Below are 24,242 nucleotides of genomic sequence, written 5' to 3'. Positions count from 1 at the left end.
AAAAAAAAAGAAGAAGGAGGAGGAGGAGGAGAAGGAGGAGGAGAAGGAGAAGGAGAAGGAGGAGAAGAAAAGAGAAGTGGGAGGCTGAATTCCTACTGTATTTGCTGCACAGAGGCCCTCCACAATGTCTTTAGATAAAGATATAATGTCTTTAGATAAATATATAACAATGTCTTTAGATAAATATATAAGTGACCCTCCATCCCTGTGTGACACACATACTTCAGACTTACAAAAGTGACTTCTGGCACACAGTAGGCATGAAATATGAACCCTAATCTTAACCCTAAATGAATAGACCCCAGTGTCTCCCTAGACACAGGCGCTCACTGAATACATTTTTCATTTCCTCAGACTTCCAAAACTACCTACGGACACAAACTGGGAACACAACCACCATCAATATCATCATCTGCACAGTGGACTACCTCCTGCGGCTGCAGGTGAGAAAGAGTAGCCCAGCCCCATGGGACCTGAGCCAGGGGCCCGAGGGACCGAGCATGGCTCCAGCATCCTTCATGCCCTCCCTGACCCACAGGAATCCATCAGTGACTTCTACTGGTACTACTCGGGCAAGGATGTCATCGAGGAGCAGGGAAAGAGAAACTTCTCCAAAGCCATGTCGGTAGCTAAACAAGTGTTCAACAGCCTCACCGAGTACATCCAGGTAGGGTCCCCACTCGAGGACCTGCAGAGGCAGAGCTGCCCGCATCCAGCACTCCTGCTGGGGCTTCAGGCCATCCTCTGTCCCTAGGGACCCTGCACCGGAAACCAGCAGAGTCTGGCGCACAGTCGCCTCTGGGACGCCGTGGTGGGCTTCCTGCACGTGTTCGCACACATGATGATGAAGCTGGCTCAGGTTTGAGTTAGTCTGAAAACAGCTCTTTGCCTCCAGCCATCCCCTAGAATCCCCAGACAAGCCCCTGTCACACTGGTCCGACCCCTAGTGCTCTGCGCATGCTCCAGACAGTTTCACTCCCCATGGCCGAAACCACTTCTGAATTGGTCCTCTGCATGCTTCTTCCTCTGCCCCACCAATCTGCTCATTTTCCACCTATACTTCCTTCCACTGGTCTGACTTTGGAGGTCATCCCTCCTGTCCAGAACTCTCCTAGGACTGGTTCGTATCATTTTCCTTCTAATGAGGTCATCCCAGATTCTTCCAGCTCTGGAGAATAGGGTGGGACTATGTTTCTAGACTAGGACCTGGGACTGAAGGAGTGTTCCTTCTTTTACCCTGCGTGCGGCAGAAGACTCCGGTGCCAAGTACTCATGATGTAAGGATCCTGCTCCCATAATAGTTGTCCTGTCCTTTTCCCCCTCCGCCTTGCTCCTCTGCGGCCTCGTGAAGGCCTCGCACACACCACATCCATGTTGTGTGCTTCTGCTCGGTAGACTTAGTCAAGGCTTCCATGTGAACTGCAGTGAGGCGAGTTTGTGCACTGCGGGCTACCTACCACGTGGCGCTAGACACAACCTAACCACTACAAATACATTGATGTAGTACAGGAACTGTCCGGCAGGTGGCAGACAAGTATTCCATATAATTTCCCACAAAGCAGTAGCTTAAGGAAGCAGAGACCTCCTGATTGGTCAGTGTCATCTGGCTTTGAAAGGAGTTGAACTGAGAATTCAGTTTCCCAGTACAGTTGAGAGTGAGTGTGATGTTGGTGTAATCTTTAAATATTGGTGGAAACAAACTTTCAAGTATTATTATGATGATTCATCAGTCATACTCCAGATGCAAATTATAAGGGATATTCAATACAAGGAACTGGGAGTGTTACTCAGTGGTAGAGCACCTGCCTAGAACCCGCCCCCCCCCCCCACACACACACGAGGGGCTGGGAGGCGTGGCTCAGTGGTAGAGCACCTGCCTAGAATTTCACACACACACACACACACACACACACACACACACACACACACACACACACACACACACGAGGAACGAGGAGCTGGGAGGCGTGGCTCAGTGGTAGAGCATCTGCCTAAAATCATTTAGTTAGGGCCTGGAAAATAACTGGTGGCAGGCTTCTCTTCACCACACTAACAGCTCCAGGCAGTGTGAAACAGGTCTTTCCTAAAAGTTTAAATAAAAGATCCACCATTCTCTGACTACTGTCTTGGGTCATGTGCTTGCCAGTGGTCTCAGCCTGAGGGAAGAAAGTTCTGGTTGGCCAGACCCACTGATGTATTCACTCCTAGAGCCAGGATGTGGAGTTAGCCCCATGAGCTCTGACAGAATGATAGCTCACCCCCTCAACTGTGGCATCTAAGACAAGACAGGCTGGTGGGAAAGCACAGAGCCCCGGCCTAATTAACCCAAAGATACTGAGATCCTAGTTTGTTGGGACCTTCTGTCTGAATATCAAACTTTGGAACTGTGGGTTGCATTAGTGTCAGAAGGAGTGAGTCAGAGCAGCAAGGGAGCAAGGGAGCCACACAGCTCATGTGTAAGTCACAAATGGCACGTCTGTGTGACTCAGTATAGCACAGATGCCACAACGGGGGACTTTGACAGAGGTTTCTGTGAGCTCCCCATTGGACGCTGTGGCTGGGGATGTACTATGTCCTTTTGGCCCCCAAATGGCATACCAGAACTCGCACGTCTGTTCCCCTCACCAGCAGACTGAGCTCTTGCCCTTCCTCACGGTCTCACCCATCCATCACAGTCAGCCCTGGCATGGCCAACCTCCCCACAGACCAGGCTCCATGCTGGGATGTCATCCTCCTAAGATCCAAGTCTCTGTCCACACTATCTGTCCCTGTCCTCTGTCTGTCTCGCTCTGGCCTGAATGTCTGCTCTCCAAGGCTCCCGGCTTCCTGATCTGCCAGCCTCATTCACACCCATCACGCACTTGCCCCTGGGTGCCAACCCCACCCCACAATCTTGTCTCTCTGCCCTTCCTCTGCTTCCGAGGAACATGTTTGGACGCGGGTTCCCTCAGAGGTAAGAGAGAGAAGGAAGAGGACTTAGGCCCCTCTAGACAGGTGAGGGAGCCCGAATCCATTGGAAGGCACTCTGCAGGGAGCAGCCGCTCACAGCTGCTGTGCGCCCTGCAGGACTCCAGCCAGATAGAGCTGCTGAAGGAGCTGCTGGACCTGCAGAAGGACATGGTGGTGATGCTGCTGTCCCTCCTGGAAGGTGAGCACCCAGAGGCAGGGCAGGGAGCGATGCAGGGCTTCAGGCAAACCCCAGAAAGGTGCTTGAGGGGCTGGAGAGATGGCTCAGCGGTTAAGAGCACTGACTACTCTTCCAAAGGTCCTGAGTTCAAATCCCAGCAATCACATGGTGGCTCACAACCACCCGTAATGAGATCTGACACTCTCTTCTGGTGTGTCTGAAGTCAGCTACAGTGTACTCACATATAATAATAAATTAATTGCAGGGCCAGAGCAAGCGGGGCCAGAGTGAGCAGAGGTCCCGAGTTCAACTCCCTGCAACCACATGATGGCTCACAACCATCTGTACATCTACAGTGTACTCATATACATAAAATAAAAATAAATATATCTTTTTAAAAAAAAAGATTGGGCCAGGCGGTGGTGGCGCACACCTTTAATCCTAGCACTTGGGAGGCAGAGGCAGGTAGATTTCTGAGTTTGAGGACAGCCTGGTCTACAGAGTGAGTTCCAGGACAGCCAGGGCTACACAGAGAAACCCTGTCTCAAAAAAAAAAAAAAAAAAAAAAAAAAAAAAAAAAAAAGAATGGTGCTTGAGACCCAAGACCCTACCACTGAAGAGGCTGGACAAGGGTCAACAGGCATCTTCTGAGTTCTGACTATATGGATGCTAATTTATTGATTCTACAAAGACATTTTAATAAGATGAGTTTTCTGAAGATTTTATGAACTTAAGATTTTGTTTTTGTTTTGTTTGTTTGGTTGGTTGGTTTTGTTTTGTTTTTCGAGACAGGGTTTTTCTGTATAGCCCTGGCTGTCCTGGAACTCTGTAAACCTCAAACTCAGAAATCCGCCTGCCTCTGCCTCCCAAGTGCTGGGAGTAAAGGCATGGGCCACTACTGCCTGGCCCCCTGAGGCATTCTTGACACAGCCTCCAAGCATGTGGCCCCCACTGCTGACTTGTATCTCCATTGTCCTTGCTGATAATTGTTCCATCCAGCGAGAGGGGTGGACTTATCAAAACCAAGGTGGCCAGGGCAGCACTGCAGATTAAAGACGATCCTCTTCCTGGAGGTATGACAGGGGGCAGGAAGTGCCCACCTAATGGGTGGGTCCTAGGGATCCATGCGTGGGCTCTGAGCTGGAGAGAGAGCAAACCCAGAGGGTGCAGAGCAGATGCTATGCTGGGCGGCACTGACCCAGGTCTCCTGCAGGAAATGTGGTGAATGGCATGATCGCACGGCAGATGGTGGACATGCTCGTGGAGTCTTCATCCAATGTGGAGATGATCCTCAAGTTCTTCGACATGTTTCTGAAACTCAAGGACATCGTAGGCTCTGAGGCCTTCCAGGACTATGTCACAGACCCCCGTGGCCTCATCTCCAAGAAGGACTTCCAGAAGGTGGGTGCCAGACAGCAGGTGAGCCCAGGATCCAGGCAGGATTACCAAGTGCCAGCTGTGCCCCCCAGGCTGGCTGCTTTGGGGGAGACACTTGTCAGTTGGCCTCAGTTATCTGTAACATTGAGAGGGTCCGAGTGTGGTGGTTTATGCCTGTGGTCCAGGGCTTGAGAGGCATCTTAGCTAAGATTTTATTTCTGTGAAGAGACGCCATGACTCCAGCAACTCTAATAAAGGACATTTAATTGGGGCTGGCTTACAGGTACAGAGGTTCAGTCTATTATCATTATGGGGGGAAGCAAGGCAGCATCCGGGCAGGCATGGCGCTGGAGGAGCTGAGAGTTCTGCATTTTGTTTCGAAGGCCGCTAAGAAAAAAACTGTCTTCCAGGCAGCTAGGAGAAGGGTCTCAAAGCCCACCCCTACAGTGACACACTTCCTCCAATAAGGCTGCAACTCCTAATAGTGCCACTCCCTGTGTCAGGCATATTCACACCACCACATTCCAATCCCTATCCCCCATAGGCTTGTGCAAACACCTGAGTCTATGGGGGCCACACCTACCCATAGCATAATGACATTCGTCCAACATCAAAAGTCCCCATAGTCTATAGCAGTTTCAACAATGTTAAAACTCCAAAGTTCAAAGTCTCTTCTGAGAGTCATTCAATCCCTTAACTGTCATCCCCTATAAAATCAAGAGGCAGATCACATACACCCAACATCACGATGATGTACGATGATGTAATGTATACCATTCCAAAATGACAGAGCAAGGAAATCCTGGACAAAAGCCAGCTGGGCAAACTCCAAACGCTCATCTCCATGTGTGATGTCAAAGCACTCTTCAGATCTCCAACTCCTTTCTGCTTCATTGACTGCAAAGCACTTCTCTCTCTCTGGCTGCTTCTACTCCTGTTAGGAGCTCTCCTTGGTAGATATCCCATGGCTCTGGCAGCTCTAACATCTTAGATCCAAGGCAACTTCAACTTTACAGCTTCTTGCTCCAGTGTCTGGGATCCACACATGATCTTCTGGGCTCCTCCGAAAGGCTTGGGTCACACTTCCAGCTCTGCCTTCTGTAGCACTCCAGGGTCTGGCTGCCTCCACTCCACTGCTGCTGCTGTTCCTGGTGGTTACCCCAGGGTACTGGCATCTTTATCATATTGGGGTTTTTTCAGTGCAACTAGGCTTCACCGGTGGCCTCTCATAGGCTCTCTTCATGGTGCCAAGCCTCAACTCCTTTGCATGACCCCTTCAGTCCTGGGCCATCAACTGCAGTTGAGGCTGCACCTTCACCAATGGCCTTCCATGACCTCTCACTGGGCCGAGCCTCGGCTGCTCTTCATGACTCCTTCATGCCTTCAAAACCAGTACCACCTGGGAGATTCTTATATATTGCCAAGTCCAGCTGCAGCATGAGGTGCAACCTTGGCTCTCTCTGGAACACAGCTTCCTCATACTCTCAGAAAACACTTCCCAGAAGACTTCTCCTCAGTGATGCTGGTTCTTCGTAATCACTGCTAATTGCTTAGCTCCAGCTAGCCAGTATCATCAGTTGCCACAGTAGTTAGTTCCTTCTACTCTTAATTCTAAAGCCAGAGCCACATGGTGAAGCTGCCGAGTTCTGTTGCTTGCTGGAGCTGGAACATGGTCCCCTTGTTCTATTACATTATCACCAGGTTTCTGTTTTCCAACTCCTTCACTGCCTAAGCTTGGCTGTCCTAGAACTTGCTCTGTAGGCTGGCCTTGAACTCAAAGATCTGCTTGTCTTTCTCTCCTGGGATTAAAGGAGCGTACCACCATTCCTAGGCCACTGGTCCTCAAGATCATGGGAGTCCAGGCCTTGTACCCACTACTCTCTAAGCTACATCACCAGCCCTGTCCATACTGTGTCACAGTGTGTTTTAGAGACAAGGGAGCCTCTCACCTATTTTCCAAGGGTGACTAACATTCTGTTCCATGTGTCTATTGTGTTTCATTCCCTATTCCCTGTCAATGGCCAATGCTTGGTTCCTGGTGTTTTACTATTGCAACCCATGCTACAGTGAGGGATGCAGCAGACAGATCTGCAAGCATCAAAGCACAAAGGATGCAGTCTGCGCCACGGGCTTCACATGTGTGTGTGTGCATCCTGACAGAGTCTCTGCATGCAGCAGTAGCATCCTCGAGAGGGACCAGTGCTGACTTTAGTGAATATTCTCATATGTTCAGCAGTCGGGGTTAGTGTGTGTGTGTGTGTGTGTGTGTGTGTGTGTGTGTGTGTTACCTGGCCTCATGACATCTTTTGTCTTCTTTATTTTGATTTTTGGTAAGAATGGGGACTGAATCCTGGCCTCCCCTACGCTTGGCAGATACCCCACACTTCTGAGCTCATCCCTGAGGCTTGTTTAGTTTGGGGAGCTTATTTTTGGCTTGTTTGTTTGTTTTGAGACAGGATCTCACACAACAACTAAAATTGGTTGTAACTCATTGTATAACTCAAACCTGAACTATATAATCACCTGTCCTAGAACTCACAGTGATCTTCCTGCCTCAGCCTTGTAGATGCTAGGATTCTGGGTGTGTACCAACCCACCAAGGATTATCTGCCTGCCTGCCTGTCTGTCTGTCTGTCTGTCTATCTATCTATCTACCTACCTACCTACCTACCTACCTACCTACCTACCTATCTATCTATCTACCTACCTACCTACCTACCTACCTACCTACCTACCTATCTATCTACCTACCTACCTACCTACCTACCTACCTACCTATCTATCTATCTATCTACCTACCTACCTACCTATCTACCTACCTACCTATCTATCTATCTAACTACCTATCTTGGTTTTCCGAGGCAGGGTTTCTCTGGAGCTTGCTCTGTAGACCAGGCTGGCCTCACACCCGAGACCACCTGCCTGCATCCTGAGCACTGCTGGGTTGCTTTATGATGCTATTTTGGCCATGCAGAATATTAGACTTCTATGTGGAAATTCATTTAAAAATTTTTACTAACTTTTAGCCAAATAAACAACACTAACTAAGCAATATGTTTGCCGGGCAGCGGTGGCTCATGCCTTTAATCCCAGCACTTGGGAGACAGAGGCAGGCAGGTTTCTGAGTTCGAGGCCAGCCTGGTCTACAGAGTGAATTCCAGAACAGCCAGGGTTATACAGAGAAACCCTGTCCCAAAAAACAAAAACAAACAAACAATGCGTTTACTCATCTTGTAAAGAATTCGAGGTCACTTCTTTCAAGTTTTGTTTTATTTATTATCATTACTGGGTGGGGGTGCCATGGTACACACATGGAGGTCACAGGATGGCTGTCAGGAGTCAGCTCTCTCCTTCCACTGTGAGTTGCAGAACTTGAACTTGGGTCATCAGCCCTGTGTTGGGAATCGTGTCTATCCGCTGAGCCCATCTCTCTTGGTTACTATTTCCAGTCATGTTCGCTCCACCTCTGAAGGCTTCAGACAGGCAGGAGTGTCCAGGTGCCTTTTCCACCATCCATCCGTGTATAAACCAAGTTACTAAAGAACGGCAGCAAACGTGAGTGAGTCTGTGGACCCTCTGCCGTTGAGCCAAGAGAAGGCTCTGTGTGTTGCTACCCATGCTGGGTACAGTGAGTCTCCTTGCATACAGCTTATGTCAGGACAGACTTCCAGCCACGCGGCTCCTTGGTGGAAAACGCATTGAAGATACAACATATTGTTCTAGGGCTCTGTCTCAAGGCCTGACAGGATGTGCCTGTCAAGCACAAAGCCCTGTGTTTGACCCCCAGGACCACAGGAAGGGGAGAGAAAGGGCCTTTCAGGAAGCTGAAGCATTTAGGCTATTGAGTGATCATCAGGTGAGTGGCAGGTACAGAGTTCCACCCCCAGCCTCCATTTTTACTACATTTTCCAGTTTTGAGTCAGGAATTCACGATGTTGCCCAGGCTAGCCTTGAACTTAGGCTCCTCCATCCTTAGCCTCTGATGCACCTGGTGCTATTGAGACCTCACACCTGGCTGGCTAAGAGTTCCTTTTAAACAGTCACATCTTTCCTGCCTTGTAATGCACACACCATCAACCCACCCATTTAAAATTTCCAATGGCGGTGGTTGTGAGGAGATTGGGAGAATGGTACAACTGTCACCAACTGTCACTTTAGAACATCACAGTCACCCCAAGAAAAAGCCCCAGAGCCTTTAGCAGTCACTGCCCTTCCCTCCACCGCAGCCCCTGGAACCACTAGCCTAGTGTCTGTCTCTAGAGATTGGCCTGTTCTGGACACTGCTTATCAGTGGTATCACACAGCATGCGTGCATACACAAGGCCTTCCACTTATTTGACGAGCCACAAGGACATTATCACTCCTAACCAAAACCACACCATAAAAATAAAATTAAAATTATCCACAACTAGGGCTGGAGAGACCACCCAGTGGTTAGGAGCACTGGCTGCTCTCGAAGAAGATCCAGGTTCAATTCCCAGTACCACATGGTGGCTCACAACCATCCTCAACTCTGTTTCCAGGGGATCCAATATCCTGCCGGCTTCTGTGGGTTTTGCACACATGCAGTGTGCACACCTTCATGCAGACAAACATGTGTGCACCTGTAATAAAACACGTTCTTAATTTAAAGAAAGGGTTTTACCAACAATCCTCTTCTTTTGGCTTTTTGAAAGATCACTGCATAGCCCAGAGCCTAAGCTGACACACAACTCACAGAAATCCTTCTGCCTCAGCCTCTAAAGTGCTGGATTCCAAGTGGATACCACCGTGCCCAGCTGGGGTGTCGTTGTTGTTGTTGTTTTGAGACAGGGTTTCTCTGTATAGCCCTGGCTGTCCTGGAACTCACTCTGTAGACCAGGCTGGCCTCGAACTCAGAGATCCACCTGCCTCTGCCTCCCAAGTGCTGGGATGAAAGGCGTGTGCCACCACTGCTCAACTTGGGGTTCCTTTTTTGTTTTTTATTTTAATTGCTTTTGGAATTGCTTGTTTGTTTACTTATTCTAACAGTTTGTGAGAGAGAGAAAAAGAGGGGGTAGAGGTGTATGTGTGTGTGGTGTGTGTGTGTGTGCAAACATGGGAGGCTGTTAGTTTTATTTTAAGAGAGTGTTGCAATTTTCCTCTTAACTCAGCTAGCTCCCACATTATTAAGTGTGAACTATTATATTTTTACTTAACAAGAATCTTTTTAGAGATTTATTTGTTTATTTATTTATTTTATGTGAGTACATTGTTGCTGTCTACAGACACACAAAAAGAGAGTGTCAGATCCCATTACAGGTGGCTGTGAGCCACCATGGGGTTGCTGGGATTTGAACTCAGGACCTCTGGAAGAGTAGCCATCTCTCTAACCCAGAATTCCAGTTTTTAAATTTCCAATAATTGAAGGGTTTTGTGACAATTTCTTTGAATCAAACTCATGCTAACATAATCGTTTTACATTTCTTTAAATCTTCTTTAGTGAGTCACCTCTCCATCTATCACTTGTCTTCCCACTCCTGGGCTCACTGTTATTTGAGACAGGTTCCACATGGCTGACTTTGAACTTCATGCAATCATTTGCTTTGGTCTTCTGAGTTTGGGGATTTTAAACATAAGTCACACACACAAAGTGTGTATGAACACTGGCCGTGGTGGCGCACGTCTTTAATCACAGCACTTGGGAGGCAGAGGCAGGCAGATTTCTGAGTTCAAGTCCAGCCTGGTCTACAGAGTGAGTTCCAGGACAGCCAGGGCTACACAGAGAAACCCTGTCTCAAAAAAACAAAAACAAAAACACCAAACAAACAAAATGTGTATGTACTTCCATGTATGTTGAAACTGTGTGTATGTGTGTGCACTCCATATATTGAATCTGTGTATATGTGTGGACACCTCTAGGTATGCTGAAGCCAGAGGACCACCTCAGGTGCCACTCCTCAGGAGCTGACCACCTTGTTTGTTGAGACAGGATTGTTTACTGGCCTAGAGCTGACTGATTAGGCTAAACTGGCTGACCAGTGAGCCTTGGGGTTCCTTCTGTCTCTATCTCACAGCTCTGGGATGACAAGCAAGCATTCAGCTTTTTAAAATGGGTTCTGGGGCTGGAGAGCTGTGTTATTAACACAGTGCTTAATAACACTGGCTGCTCTTGGGGAGGGCCTGGGTTGGGTTCCCAACACCCGCATGGCAGCTCACAACAGCCAGTTCTAGGGGATGTGAAACCCTGTGGCCCCCAAGGGCATTGTAAACACACTTGGCCAAAACACCCACATAATTTTTTTCCTCTGAGGATTGTACTCAGGCCCTTGTCCTTGCAAGCCAAACACATTACTGGCTAATATGTCCCTGGTCCAAGATCTTTAGTTTATGTCTATGGATTTTGTCTGCATGTAAGTGCACTGTGGGCACGCTTGGTGCCTAGGAAGGGCAGAATAGGGAGTCGGGTGTCAAGACCTGGAGTTTCAGAGGTTGTGAGCCACCCATGGGTGCTGGGAACCCAACCCAGGTCTTCTGCAAGAGCAGTCAGAGCTATTAACAGCTGAGCCATCTTTCAGCCCTTGTGTTTTTTAATGGAAGAAATCCACAAACATATCAGTTTATCCAAAATATTATTTCAACATTTTGTGTTTATCCCACACCAAGTCCCCAGATGGTTTAGAGCCTCCTGAGTGTAGAGTCTCTCGCAGTCTGGATCTGGCCATACCATCTTTCTTTGTCATTTCGTGTGTTCCTCTGTCCCCTGTGTGCCCTGTCAACTGGGATTTGTTATAGATGTTTCATCAGAATCCATTTGGGAGGATGTTATTTCATTTGAGCTTCCCCACTCCCGTAACCTTCTACCCAGCAGACACATCTCCTCGACACCCTGTTTTCATCCTGTAGGCAGCTGCTGGTGGAGAATACCCAGGTACATAAGCTCCTTGGAGATGGAACATGGTGATATTTAAGTTTCTAAATGTTTGCAAACACCGTAACAAGCATTCATTCATTTCCCAAGCAATTTTTTTTGCATTGTACGATACACCTTGCAGTTGATGGTTTAAAAGCATTGTTCAGAATTGATTTTAAAAGAACTTGCCACTTTTCTGGAAAAGGAACAGACATTAAAACTGTCCCATCTTGCCGGGCGGTGGTGACGCACACCTTTGATCCTAGCACTTGGGAGGCAGAAGCAGGCAGATTTCTGAGTTCAAGGCCAGCCTGGTCTACAGAGTGAGTTCCAGGACAGCCAGGGCTACACAGAGAAACCCTGCCTCGAAAAAACAAAACAAAAACAAAAACAAAAACTGTCCCATCTCCAAGACATTTCGTGTGTTTGACAGATTTGGATGTATCAGCTTTCCTAGCTAAGTGCAGTGGCTCACACTTGTGACCCCACACGGGGGAGGTGGGACAGGAAGTTCAGTAGTTCAAGGCCAGCCTTGGCTACAGAGAGTTCAGAACCAGCCAAAACTACCTGAGACCCTGTCTTTTTTTTTTTTAAGATTTATTTATTTATTTATTTAATGTATATGAGTCCACATTGTAGCTGTACAGATAGTTGTGAGCCTTCATCTGGTTGTTGGGAATTGACTTTTAGGACCTCTGCTCACTCCAGTCGCCACCCTCCCCATTGCTCCATTTACTCAAGTTGGCCACACTTGCTCGGTCCCTGCCCAAAGATTTATTTATTTATTTATTTATTTATTTATTTATTACATGCAAGTACACTGTAGCTGTCTTCAGACACACCAGAAGAGGGTGTCAGATCTCTTTACAGGTGGTTGTGAGCCACCATGTGGTTGCTGGGATTTGAACTCAGGACCTCTAGGAGAGCAGTCAGTGCTCTTCATCCCTGAGCCATCTCACTAGTCCGAGACCCTCTTTTTTGTTTTTGGTTTTTTCAAAGGTGTGCACCACCACTACCCGGCCGACCCTGTCTTAAAAACCACAAAAGTGAAATAAAAAGATATATTAGATTTTTCATTATTGTGGCAAAATATCCAAATCTATTCATTTATAAAGAGAAAGGGTTTTATTTTATTTTATTTTTCCTGATTCTCAGGGTTTGAGTGCAAGATCAAACAGGCCCGTTAGATATGGTTTCTGGGAAGGCCAGGCTTTCAGGAAGGGCTATGTTGCACAGCAAAGAATGCAAACAGGAAGTAGAAACTAAGCCAGAAGGATTAGGTGTTTTGTCTGCAATCCCCAATCTCTTTAAGCATTCCACCAATGGCCTAAAGCCCTTTCACTAGGTCCCACCCGCCAAATGGCCACAACAACTTCAAATAGCGCCACCTATAGATCAGATCTTTAACACCTTTGGGGACATTTCAAAACCTTAGCGTTGGATGAGGCCCCTACTGGGTGTCAGCCACTCCCTTAATGGTGAGAGCCATGCTAGTGAGCAAAATAGAGGGGAGGGCCAAGTGAAAATAAGCTAAACCAAGCCTGTGAATGGGGCGTCTAGGAAAGACCCTTCTGGGGGAGGAGATGCCGATGTTGAGATTTGAGGGGTGCCACATGAAGGTGGAGGAGAGTGTAGTGTCCCCTGCAAACCAACAGCAAGTGCAGGCTGGAAAAACTGGCAGGCAGGCAGGAAGGCAGTGAGGCCGCAGAGGTGGCCCAGGAGAAGGGAAGAGGCAGAGTCTCAGAGGGGAGCAGCCTGGGGGCGGCTGAAGCAAGTGGGCTTTAGCAGTTAATGTGTGTGGTAGGCAGCCCAAGAAGATCCTGAGCAGAGGGCTCAGACCTGGAGCAGCTGTTTTCAGAGTCCCTCCCACTTTGTGCCTCGGGGAGACCCCTGTGATGGTGGGAGGCAGAGGAAGTGGGGGACCATGGAGGGAGAAGACACGAATGGGCCCTGCATCTATTCTGAAAGCAGAACTGACAGTTTTTGCTGAGGAATCTGATGTGGGCAACAAGACAAGAGAGGGCAAGCAGATATGACTCAGAGATTTTAACTTAAGCATGGTGGGTGGGTGGGCGGGGGCTGCCACTCCTGAAATGGATAAGGCTGGGGAGCTAGGGCAGTTTATCTTCTCAAGTTCACTTCTGGATTCAAATGTGATCCTCCATGCTTGTAATCCCAGCACTTGGGAGGGAGGTAGAAACAGGAGGATTGCCAAGAATCCAGGGCCAGCCTGATCTATAGGTCTATATATAGGAAGTTCCGGGCTAGCCAAGACTACATAGTAAAGACAGTCTGAAATAATAAATAGAAAGAAAATAAGTTACTTCTGAGCATTTCTGGTGTGTGTGTGTGTGCGCGCGCGTGTGTGCGTGTGTGTATCTGTGTGTGTGTGTGTGTGTGTGTGTCAGGGGGTAGGGGCATCCACCAAGATGTGTCAACTGTCACATCGGTCAAGATTCTGGAGTGTGAATCAGAGCCCAGATGGGACATGTGACAATCATATGTACACGTTGACATTTGGAGCCTGAGAGCCCAGTGTTATCTCATGGGAGGTGAAAAGCAAAAGAAGATGCCGCTCTCAGTCCTGCCCACTCCAGCCTTTCCAGGTCTGGACATGAAGGTGACTCCAGAGAAGCAGGTTGACAGTGGCCAGAGAACGTGTTACAAAAGAAGGGACTTGAGGGGCTGGAGAGACAGCTCAGCAGTTAAGAGCACTGACTGCTCTTCCAGAGGTCCTGAGTTCAATTCCCAGCAACCACCTGGTGGCTCACGACCATCTGTAATGGGATCTGATGCTCTCTTCTGATGTGTCTGAAGATAGCTATGGTGTACTCATATACATAGAATAAATAAATCTTATTTTTTTAACAGTGTAAAAGAGAAAGGACCTGTGTATGATGATCCCAGGCCCCTGTATGAGGCAGGTGCCACTCATCATGGGGTGGGGGATGCGACAGGGTGCATGACGAGAAGTTCCTGTGTGACTGAGTCTCCTTGCTCTGTGGTTTTAGAGCCTTTCATGATTTGCAAAGCCTTTTACTCATTTAGAAAGCATTTTGCAAAGCCCTTGGCTTTTCACAAAGGACAGCCCAGAGCCAGGAAATTTTGCTTCTGTTTATACCCCAGAGCTGCGTCTCTCTCTGTATGCATTCTGCAGCCCATCTGTAAGTTGATCTGGAAGTTCACCTAGTAAAATATGACCAACATCTTTCAGTTTAAAACAGAAAGCTGAGGATTGTTGCATAGCTAAAGTCAGAATTGAACTGCCTCTTGAAATTTTGTTTTTGCTTTTGGTTATTGTTTTGTTTTGTTTTGTTTTGCCCTGGGTTAGGTCCTAGAATTACCTAAACTGAGCATGGTGATGTATGGTGATGTGCCAACACTCAGTAGGTGGAGGCAGGAGGATTGGAATTTAAGGTCAGCTTTGTCTATGTAGTGAGTTTCAGGCCAGCCTGGCCTACATGACACTTTGTCTTAAAAAAAAAAAAAGCAGCCAGGCAGTGGTGGCGCACGCCTTTAATCCCAGCACTTGGGAAGCAGAGGCAGGCAGGTTTTTGAGTTTGAGGCCAGCCTGGTCTACAGAGTGAGTTCCAGGATAGCCAGGGTTATACAGAGAAACCCTGTCTCGAAAAACAAAACAAACAAACAAACAAAAAGTCAAAATTAAAGGAAACAAGACAAGAGATAATAAATAGCAAAAAGTTAACATTGTGGCAAGTGCCTCTGATCCCAGCACTCAGGGAGCAGAGACGGGTTAGATACCAGCCTGGTCTACAATGATGAGTTCCCAGAGAGCCTGGACTACATAGACCCTGTCTCAAACAAGCAGAATCAAAATTATTTAATTTAAAAAAACCACTTTTTCCAGGCAGTGGTGGCACACACTTTTAATCCCAGCACCTAAGAGGCAGAGGCAGAGGCAGAGGCAGGTGCATTTCTATGAGTTTGAGGCCAGCCTGGTCTACAAGGCAAGTTCCAGAGCAGCCAGGGCTACACAGAGAAATCCTATCTTGAAAAACCACCACCAACAATAAAACAAAACAAATACCATTATTTTACCAAGAGCATGGTGGCCTTTTACATTTCTGCTTTGGGACACATTCATAGACCTCCACACCTGTTTATACAGTACTGGAGACCCCTCATGCATCTGAAGCAAGCACCCAGCCAACTGAGCCTTTGTTGTTGTTGTTGTTTTGTTTTATGGGGTTTTGTTGTGTTGTTGTTGTTGTTGTTGTGATTGTTTTTGAAACAAAGTCTCACTATTTCATCCTGGCTGTCCTGGAACTCTCTATGTAGACCAGGCTGGCCTCGAACTCTCATGTAGACCAGGCTGGTATCCGAACAACTCACAGAGATCTCTGCCTCTGCTTCCTGGGTGCTGGGATTAAAACAGTACACCCACGCCCATGGTCAGCCTAGCGCAAGCCCTTGCAATTAGTTGTTGCTGATTCTGAGGCCCTTGAGTTCACTCACCCTCTCCCTCCCCCCTCCTCCCCTTCCTCTTCCTCTTCCTCTTCTTCTTCCTCCTCCTCCTCTTCTTCTTCCTCCTCCTCCCCTCCCTCTTCCTCTTCCTTCTCCCCTTCCTCTTCCTCTTCCTCCTCCTCATCCTCCTCTTCTTCTTGTCCTCCTCCTTCTCTCTTCTCTCTCCCTCCCTCTCCCTCTCCCTCTTTCTTCCTCTCTCTCTATCTTTCTCTCTTTCTCTCTCTCTCTCTCACCTCTCCCTCCCACACCCACAGGCCATGGACAGCCAGAAGCAGTTCACTGGCCCAGAGATCCAGTTCCTGCTCTCGTGTTCGGAAGCAGATGAGAATGAGATGATCAACTGCGAAGAGTTTGCGAACCGCTTCCAGGAACCAGCGCGGGACATTGGCTTCAATGTGGCGGTGCTGCTCACCAACCTGTCAGAGCATGTGCCCCACGACCCGCGCTTACGCAACTTCTTAGAGCTGGCTGAGAGTATCCTGGAGTACTTCCGGCCTTACCTGGGCCGCATCGAAATCATGGGCGCATCTCGTCGCATAGAACGGATCTACTTTGAGATCTCAGAGACCAACCGTGCCCAATGGGAGATGCCACAGGTCAGTAGTCTTGTGCGTGTGCATGAAGTCTTGGTACCCTGAAAATCTGTGGGTCTGTCTACACCTTCAGTGTCTGTACCTCGGGCCCTATCAGGCTCTGACAAGCCCACACCCCTCCCCCACTGTATTATACACGAAGACCAGGTTTTACGTATCCCAGCCTGGCCTTGAACTCGCTGTAGCTGAGGATGAGCCCTACCTCCATGACCTCAGTGCTGGGATTCGAGGCGTGCCCCACCACATCTGGCTTTGGGGGTTCTGGGAATCAAACGCAGGGCTTCCTGCATGCTAGGCAAATTACCAATTGAACTATACCCCACATCCCTTCTCAGAGACACTTTGTGGTTCAGGCTGTGATCTTGCACAACCCAGCTCGTTGGTGGCCACCTCTTGCATGTGCATCCCTTGTGCATTGCAGCAGTAGCATGGGTGTGCCCTCATGGTTGATGCAGTGCGTCATGACTTGCATCTGACCGTGGGAACATCAGTGCCACCTGTCACCTGATGCAGTCACACACATGCTTCAATCTGCTCGCCTGTCCTCTGGGCCCCAGTAGACCAATGCTAACTCTTCCTTCCATACACCTCTGTGGCTCCGGGGTATCTTGCCATGCATGCTAGCACACTCTCTGAGCAACCTGGGCCTTCTGAGACCTATCTCAGAGCTCCCTACCCCCAGCCTCACTCATCCATGCTTGAAAGCATCTCACACACTCCCCTGAGAGTCCTCACAGCTCCAGCAGACTCCGTGCCTGCTGGGTATACTCAGCTCATTGTGTGAGCCCCACTTTCACCCTCACTTCCCACCCTGTCCCGGTACCCCAGGGGTACCTGCACACTCCTTCCTCTCTCTTAGGCCGTGAGGCTCACATACCCACACCCCTCATAGCAGTCCTCAGTAGAAACCCAGCTCGTGGATCTGCCCCACAGAGGATTCTGACACATGCCTAGGGCCCTCTTACATCGGCTCCCTCATGCTCCTCTTGCCTTTACTGTGTAAATGCAGGCCTGTGCGTGATCGCACCTGTTGTCTCCTCTGCGAGGTCCCATGCATTCCCTGCGCAGAGAGCCTCGGGCAGTGTGATCACACTGGCCAGCATCCTCCTAGGATACCAATGCCCTCTATTCACATCTGAATCCTCTCTGGGGCCCTGGTTTCTCCTCGATCTCTACAAAGAACCCTTTTGATCTTGCACCGCATACTCACATCCCATCAGGGTCAAGTGTGCTTTTACACATCCTTGCACCCAGAATTATCTGGGACATGCATCTGCAGGGAGCCTTTATTCACCCTGTCCTCCCGGATGGTGATTGTGGTGTGTTAGCTCTCTCCTTCCTTCCACTCGGCCCCTCACCTACTCCCTAGTGCATACTCTCTTCCTGTGATCTCCCTGAACTCATCATGTGAACACCTTCCTGTACTCCTAAGAATCCATACATGTCCATGTGGGCCTCATGGGGAATATATCACCAGTAAACACTATACATTTGTCCCACGCCAGACAGGTACTAGTCTAACCACCTAACACTTGTCAACTTACTAAATCCTTATAACCTTCGATTGTGCCCCTTTTATGGAGGGGGAAACTGAGGCCCAAAGAAGTAAGTCAAAATTATCCAGCTTTTTAGTAGCAGAATCAGCTGCAAAACTTTTGCCCTCAACCACCATACTCTGTCCTCCCAGAAAGACCAGAAGGAGCCCATCATGGTGGTACATGCCTGTGATCCTAGCATTTGGGGAGTGAAGGCAGGAAGACCAGGAGTTCAGGGTCATCCTTAGCAACCCACAGCATTTGAGATAAGCCTGGGGTATATAAGATACTAGGCATGTACAAATATGTGTGTGTAACTCCAAAACTTGAAAAGGCTGAGGCAGGAGGATCACATGTACAAAGGAAATATGTGCGGATATGGAGACTGTCTCAAAACAAAAACAAAATAAACAAAAGCTAGATTCTGGAGCTAGCTTCTTTTTTAAAATATTTATTTATTTATTTATTTATTTATTTAATGTATGTGAGTACACTGTTTCTGTCTTCATGCACACCAGAAGAGAGCATCGGATCTCATTACAAATGGTTGTGAGCCACCATGTGGTTGCTGGGAATTGAACTCTGCCGGCCTGCATGCATGCTCTGGCCTCGCTTGTTCTGGCATAATTCACTGTGGCTATCTTCAGACACACCAGAAGAGGATGTCAGATCTCATTACGGGTGGTTGTGAGCCACCATGTGGTTGCTGGGATTTGAACTCAGGACCTTCGGAAGAGCAGTCAGTGCTCTCACCCGCTGAGCCATCTCGCCAGCCCCTGGAGCTTGCTTTTTGAAAGCTCAAACTCTACTTTTTATTTATGATCTGTGTTACCCTGGGTGCCTATCTAGGACTACGTAAATTCTTGTGTGTGTGTGTGTGTGTGTGTGTGTGTGTGTGTGTGTACATCAGAATAACCCTAACCCACTTTACAGCCCAGGACAGGCTAGAATTTGGGATCCGCCTGCCTCAGCCTGCCAAGTGCTGGGATGAGAAGCATGTAGGATCATGCTCTATAATTAGAGCTGCTGTTAACAACTTTCAGGCTAGCTGGGTGGCGGTGGTGCACGCCTTTAATCCCAGCACTTGGGAGGCAGAGACAGGCGGATTTCTGAGTTCGAGGCCAGCCTGGTCTATAGAATGAGTACCAGGACAGCCAGGGCTACACAGAGAAACCCTGTCTTGAAAAACCAAAAAAAAAAAAAAAAAAGAAAAGAAAAGAAAAAAAACTTTCGGACTGTGTGCAGTGGTATGTACCTATAGACCTGGGTACTCTGGAGGCTGAGTGGGGAGGATTGCTTAAAGCCATGAGTTCAGAACCAGCCTGGCTAGCATAACAAGGCCATGACTCCTTAAATATAAAGGGAATTATGAAATGTGGTGGTGTACCCCTTTAATCCTAGCATTTGGGAGGCAGAGGTTAGCCAATGTCTGTGAGTTTGAGGACAGCCCAGTCTGTATAGTGAGTTCCAGGCTAGCATACAATACAATGCTGTCTCCAAAATAATGATGGCAATAAAAATAAGAATGGCAGTGATCATGATCATTGGCAGTTATGAGTGCTTATTGCTCTTGTAGAAGACTCAGGTTTGGTTTCCTGACCCACGTTGGGTGGCTCACGTCGTCTGAGTTGTTATTCTAGGTCTAGGGGATCTTATGGCCTCTCCCAGGATCCTAGGTCCCCTGTACTCATGTGCACTCGCACATACAGACACATTATTTTATTGTTTCTAAAGATTATTATATGTACGAGTGCTTTGCTTGCACGTATTGAGTTCACCACCTGTGTGTGTGTGTGTGTGTGTGTGTCTGTGTCTGGAGGGCATTGAGACCCCCTGGAACTGGAATTACAGATGGTTGTGAGCCAGTCTATGGGTGCCAGGAACCAAATGGGGTCTTCTGGAAGAGTAGCCACTGCGCTTAATTTTGAGTTATGTCTCCAGCCCTACAGATAATTTACAACAATAATAAAGGAAATTGTGGCGGGTGGTGCTGTGTACCACCACTCAGGAACTGGAGGCAGGGGTATCAGGACTTCAAGGCCATCCTCTATATTTAGTTGTAGCCTAACCTGGGCTACTTAAGTCCCAGTCTCAAAGGGGCCTTGGTACAATGAACCCCGCCATCTGCTCCCCTCTTCTGCAGGTGAAGGAGTCCAAGCGCCAGTTCATCTTCGACGTGGTGAACGAGGGCGGCGAGTCCGAGAAGATGGAGCTGTTCGTGAGCTTCTGCGAGGACACGATCTTCGAGATGCAGATCGCTGCTCAGATCTCCGAGCCCGAGGGCGAGCCAGAGGAGGACGAGGACGAGGGCGCCGAGGAGGCTGAGGAGGGCGCGGCGGGTCCCGACGGGTCGGGCTCTGCAGCGGCGGCGGGCGTGTGGGTTTGGCTGGCGGCGGCAGCGGGCCGAACGCTGCGGGGTCTGAGCTACCGGAGCCTGCGGCGACGCGTACGGAGACTGCGGAGGCTGACCGCGCGGGAGGCCGCCACGGCGGTGGCCGCGCTGCTCTGGGCGCTGGTGGCCCGTGCGGGGGGCGCGGGCGCGGGCGCGGCGGCCGGGGCGCTGAGGCTGCTCTGGGGCTCGCTGTTCGGCGGTGGGCTGGTAGACAGCGCCAAGAAGGTGACAGTGACCGAGCTCCTGGCAGGCATGCCGGACCCCACAGGAGACGAGGTGCACGGCCAGCAGCCCAGCGGCGCTGGCAGCGATGCGGAGGGCGAGGGTGAGGGAGAGGGCGAAGGCGATGCCGCCGAAGGCGCCGGAGATGAAGAGGCGGCAGCGGACCAGGCTGGCACGGGAGGTGCCGACGGGGCGGTGGCCGTGGCCGATGGGAGCCCCTTCCGGCCAGAAGGCGCCGGTGGTCTCGGGGATATGGGTGACACGACACCAGTGGAGCCCCCCACGCCAGAGGGCTCGCCCATCCTCAAGAGGAAGCTGGGGGTGAGAGAGGCCTCCAAGGCTCCAGGACATGGAGAGAGGGACAGCCTGACAGAAACCCTCAGAGAAAGTCAAACAGAAGGAGGAGGAGCTCGAAATGTTGGGGAGAGAAACATACTGGGGGACTAGAAAGAACTAAAGACCTAGAGACCAAATTAAAGGAGTAGGGGGAGGGGTCAGGACTAAAAAGACCCACAGAGACAGTGCCTAGGAGACCAGGAACAACCCTCAGAGAAACACAGAGCTGTAGGGAGCTAATTGAGAGAAAGGTCCCCCAGCATCTTCACACCTTGGTGCTATGATTTGCTGCCTGTGGTTGTCTAGGTGATGACACGGGGACCAGAGCATCCTTTGGGCAAGGACACTGACACAAGCCTATGATTCCACACTGAGGAGGCTAAGGTAGAAGGATCTGGTTCAAGACCAGCCTGGGCTCCGTAGTGAGGACCGATCACAAGCAGACAAAAAGCTCTTTGAATTCAGACTGATCCTACACAGGACTGTGAGGCAGGCGTTTTATTTCCCCGAGCCTCAATTTCCAAGGAAGAGGGGGATCCAGGAGAACATCTTGATTACTCAGTGGGGGAGAAGTAAGGCCAGGGAGTAACGGGCTAGAAAGAGGTTGGCGAGCACCAAGAGGACTGAGGCCTATGTGTGTCCTACCCCAGGTGGATGGAGAAGAGGAGGAGCCACCCCCGGAGCCGGAGCCCGAGCCCGAGCCCGAGCCCGAACCCGAGAAAGCTGAGTGAGTGTCTATTAGTGGAGGGGGCAGACCCTTGCCTCAGCTCTTCTCCTGGGCTGAGAGATTTCTGAGGTCAAGGCCCAAAGTTGTGCTGGTCACTGTCCGCCCTCTGCCCTCCACCCTCTGCCCTCCACACCATCAAGTCCATACATGGGGACCGAAAAGAGACTTGAAAGGCACCAAGATAGGATGCTCCTCTTAGCTGTAGGTCTCTGTGCTTGTGGTTCCTTCTGTCTGAACACCTCCCCCTTGCCCTACACGTGAAGTTATTTTGATGAGTGGGGTGTGGGAATCTTATCAGAGCTGCAAGTTGAAGGCCTTCCTGGACCGGATCAAGTTCCAGACCATCCTAGGCAACTTAATGCCATTTCAAAAAGTAAAATATTTATATATATATATATATATAAATATATATATGTATGTATATGTATATATATGTATGTATATGTATATATATATATATATAGTAAAATATAAAAAAAGTAAAAAAAATGCATCTCAGAGGTAGAGCACAATGCTCAGGGCCCAGCTTTAATCCCTACTGCTGCAAACCAGCAGCGTTTTATGTTGCTTTTTCTACAATGCCGGGGATAAGACCCAGGGCAGGTGCCCATGCTAGACAAGCTCTGCCCCCACCTACGTTCCTCAGCTCCATTTAATGGAGTTTGTGCGGGCAAGGCCCATGCTTGTCTCATCATCCTGGGTCCGGAGCACCTGGACCCAGGTGTGGAGTGGTCCACAAATGAGTGACTTTGAATGAATGAATGAATGAATTGCCCGAACCTTTTCTGTGTCCTACAGTACAGAGAATGGAGAGAAGGAAGTCCCTGAGCCCCCTCCAGAGCCCCCCAAGAAGACACCCCCTCCACCCCCTCCAAAGAAGGAGGAAGCTGGAGGGGCAGGCCTGGAAGAATTCTGGGGCGAACTGGAAGTACAGAGAGTGAAATTCTTGGTGAGGACTCAGCAAGGGCACACTTCAGTATTCTTTTCTTGCAAGGCCGACCTCTCTCCAAGCTCATCTCACAGAGGAACTCTCTAAGAGGGGGCAGAGCTGTCCTCAGGCACAGCTGGGAGGTCTGAACCCGGCTCCTCATGGACAGTGTCTGGGAGACAGCATCCTGTCCCTGCCCCAGGCCAGTCCTGACTTGCCCCGGGGCTGAGGGAGCTGTGTTGAATGGAAGGTGGTTCTGTGAGGAATTGTGGGAGGAATGGGGACAGGAGATGTGGGGAGGAAAAGATGACATGGTAAAGAAGCCTACCCCCCTCCCAGACAGTAGCACGCACAGCTGGGGATATGGACTCCAATCTACCCAGATTGAAATCCCAGTTATGGTGTTGGGGTGTGGCTCGGTGGCAGAAAGACAGCCTGGCATGAGAGTCCCGGATTCCATCTAGAGAATCCCTTCTCTCAAACAGTCAGTTTGCAGATCCTTGGCTATGTGACCTTGGGAAAGACAACACCTCCCCAGCCTCTGTCATAGCAACAGCCCTTACGTAAAGCTGTGCGGAGAGCGAAGCAAGTCCATGCATATGAAATTCTCAGCCGAAATCTTGGTTTTCAACAAGCACTCCATGAGTAGGAGGTTGTGGGGAGCTATTTGAGGATTAGGTGCTTTCACTGTGGGTAAAGAGTGAGATGCGGTCAGAGCTGAGGCCGCACTGTGAACTCTCTTCTCTCTCCTTCTAGAACTACTTGTCGAGGAACTTCTACACGCTGCGATTCCTGGCCCTCTTCCTGGCATTTGCCATCAACTTCATCTTATTGTTTTATAAGGTGTCTATCCTGTGGCAACAGGCCATGGGGCTGGAGGAGGCAGATCCTCACCCAGCTGTGAGGAGGGAGGCTCGGCACACCACAGGTGCCCTGGGCCCTTCAGGGAAAGGATGACATTCCAGACTCAGCCTAGGCAACTAACTGGTGCAGATTGGGAGGTGCCCTGTGGGGCTGAGTGGAGGCGGCTGGGCCCATGTCGGGCAAGTGTCTGAATGCATTCAAGAGTTAGTGCAAGACACGGAGCTGCTTCCCCTGCCAGCTTCAGCATCTGCCAGGCAGTGCCCAGGTGTGGAAGCCCCCTCAGAGCACCCAGTGACGCAGCAATTTCAGAGCAGCCAAGGAGAGATAATGTGGAGGAGAAAGTAGGCAGCTCACAGAACAGAGAGGGAGGGTGGGGAGCCAGACCTCCTGAAGCTAGAGGGAGATTCATGTTCTTGACCGGGCTTAGATAACAACACAGAGGCTGGCTAGAGACAGATGGTGGTGAGTAAGTGCTTAATCTCTCTCTGCCTCTGTCTCCTGCTCCTCAAAATGGGATCAAAACCACATTTACATCTGAGACTTCTGAAACTAAAGAGAGGGAACCAGGGTCAGGTACAATAATAGTACACCTAGAATCCCAACCCTTGGAAGGCAGAGAGAGGCACACCGTAAGTTCTAGGACAGCCAGGCCTACTACATAGTCAGACTTTATCTCAAACAGTGAGATGGATACAGGAGGATCAAGAGTTCAAGGTTGGCCGGGCGGTGGTGGCGCACGCCTTTAATCCCAGCACTTGGGAGGCAGAGGCAGACAGATTTCTGAG

The 24,242-nt window shown here is 49.5% G+C and overlaps 1 protein-coding gene across 4 annotated transcripts in view; it reads left to right on the top strand.

The window, feature by feature from the left end:
- The window catches only part of Ryr1 (ryanodine receptor 1), a 129,428-nt gene that overhangs the window by 91,575 nt on the left and 13,611 nt on the right, over positions 1 to 24,242 (top strand). For all 4 annotated transcript variants that reach the window (XM_031385960.1, XM_031385961.1, XM_031385958.1 and 1 more), the window contains 10 exons: positions 355 to 443; positions 539 to 667; positions 755 to 859; positions 3,067 to 3,148; positions 4,341 to 4,528; positions 16,115 to 16,456; positions 20,132 to 20,923; positions 21,589 to 21,665; positions 22,464 to 22,614; positions 23,350 to 23,436. In XM_031385960.1, the coding sequence (XP_031241820.1) occupies positions 355 to 443; positions 539 to 667; positions 755 to 859; positions 3,067 to 3,148; positions 4,341 to 4,528; positions 16,115 to 16,456; positions 20,132 to 20,923; positions 21,589 to 21,665; positions 22,464 to 22,614; positions 23,350 to 23,436 (2,042 nt within the window). The remainder of the gene's footprint in view (positions 1 to 354; positions 444 to 538; positions 668 to 754; positions 860 to 3,066; positions 3,149 to 4,340; positions 4,529 to 16,114; positions 16,457 to 20,131; positions 20,924 to 21,588; positions 21,666 to 22,463; positions 22,615 to 23,349; positions 23,437 to 24,242) is intronic.

The sequence above is a fragment of the Mastomys coucha genome, unplaced genomic scaffold (assembly GCF_008632895.1).
Source record: "Mastomys coucha isolate ucsf_1 unplaced genomic scaffold, UCSF_Mcou_1 pScaffold21, whole genome shotgun sequence".
Taxonomy (NCBI): Eukaryota; Metazoa; Chordata; class Mammalia; order Rodentia; family Muridae; genus Mastomys; species Mastomys coucha.
This window is presented reverse-complemented; position numbering and strand designations above follow the sequence as displayed.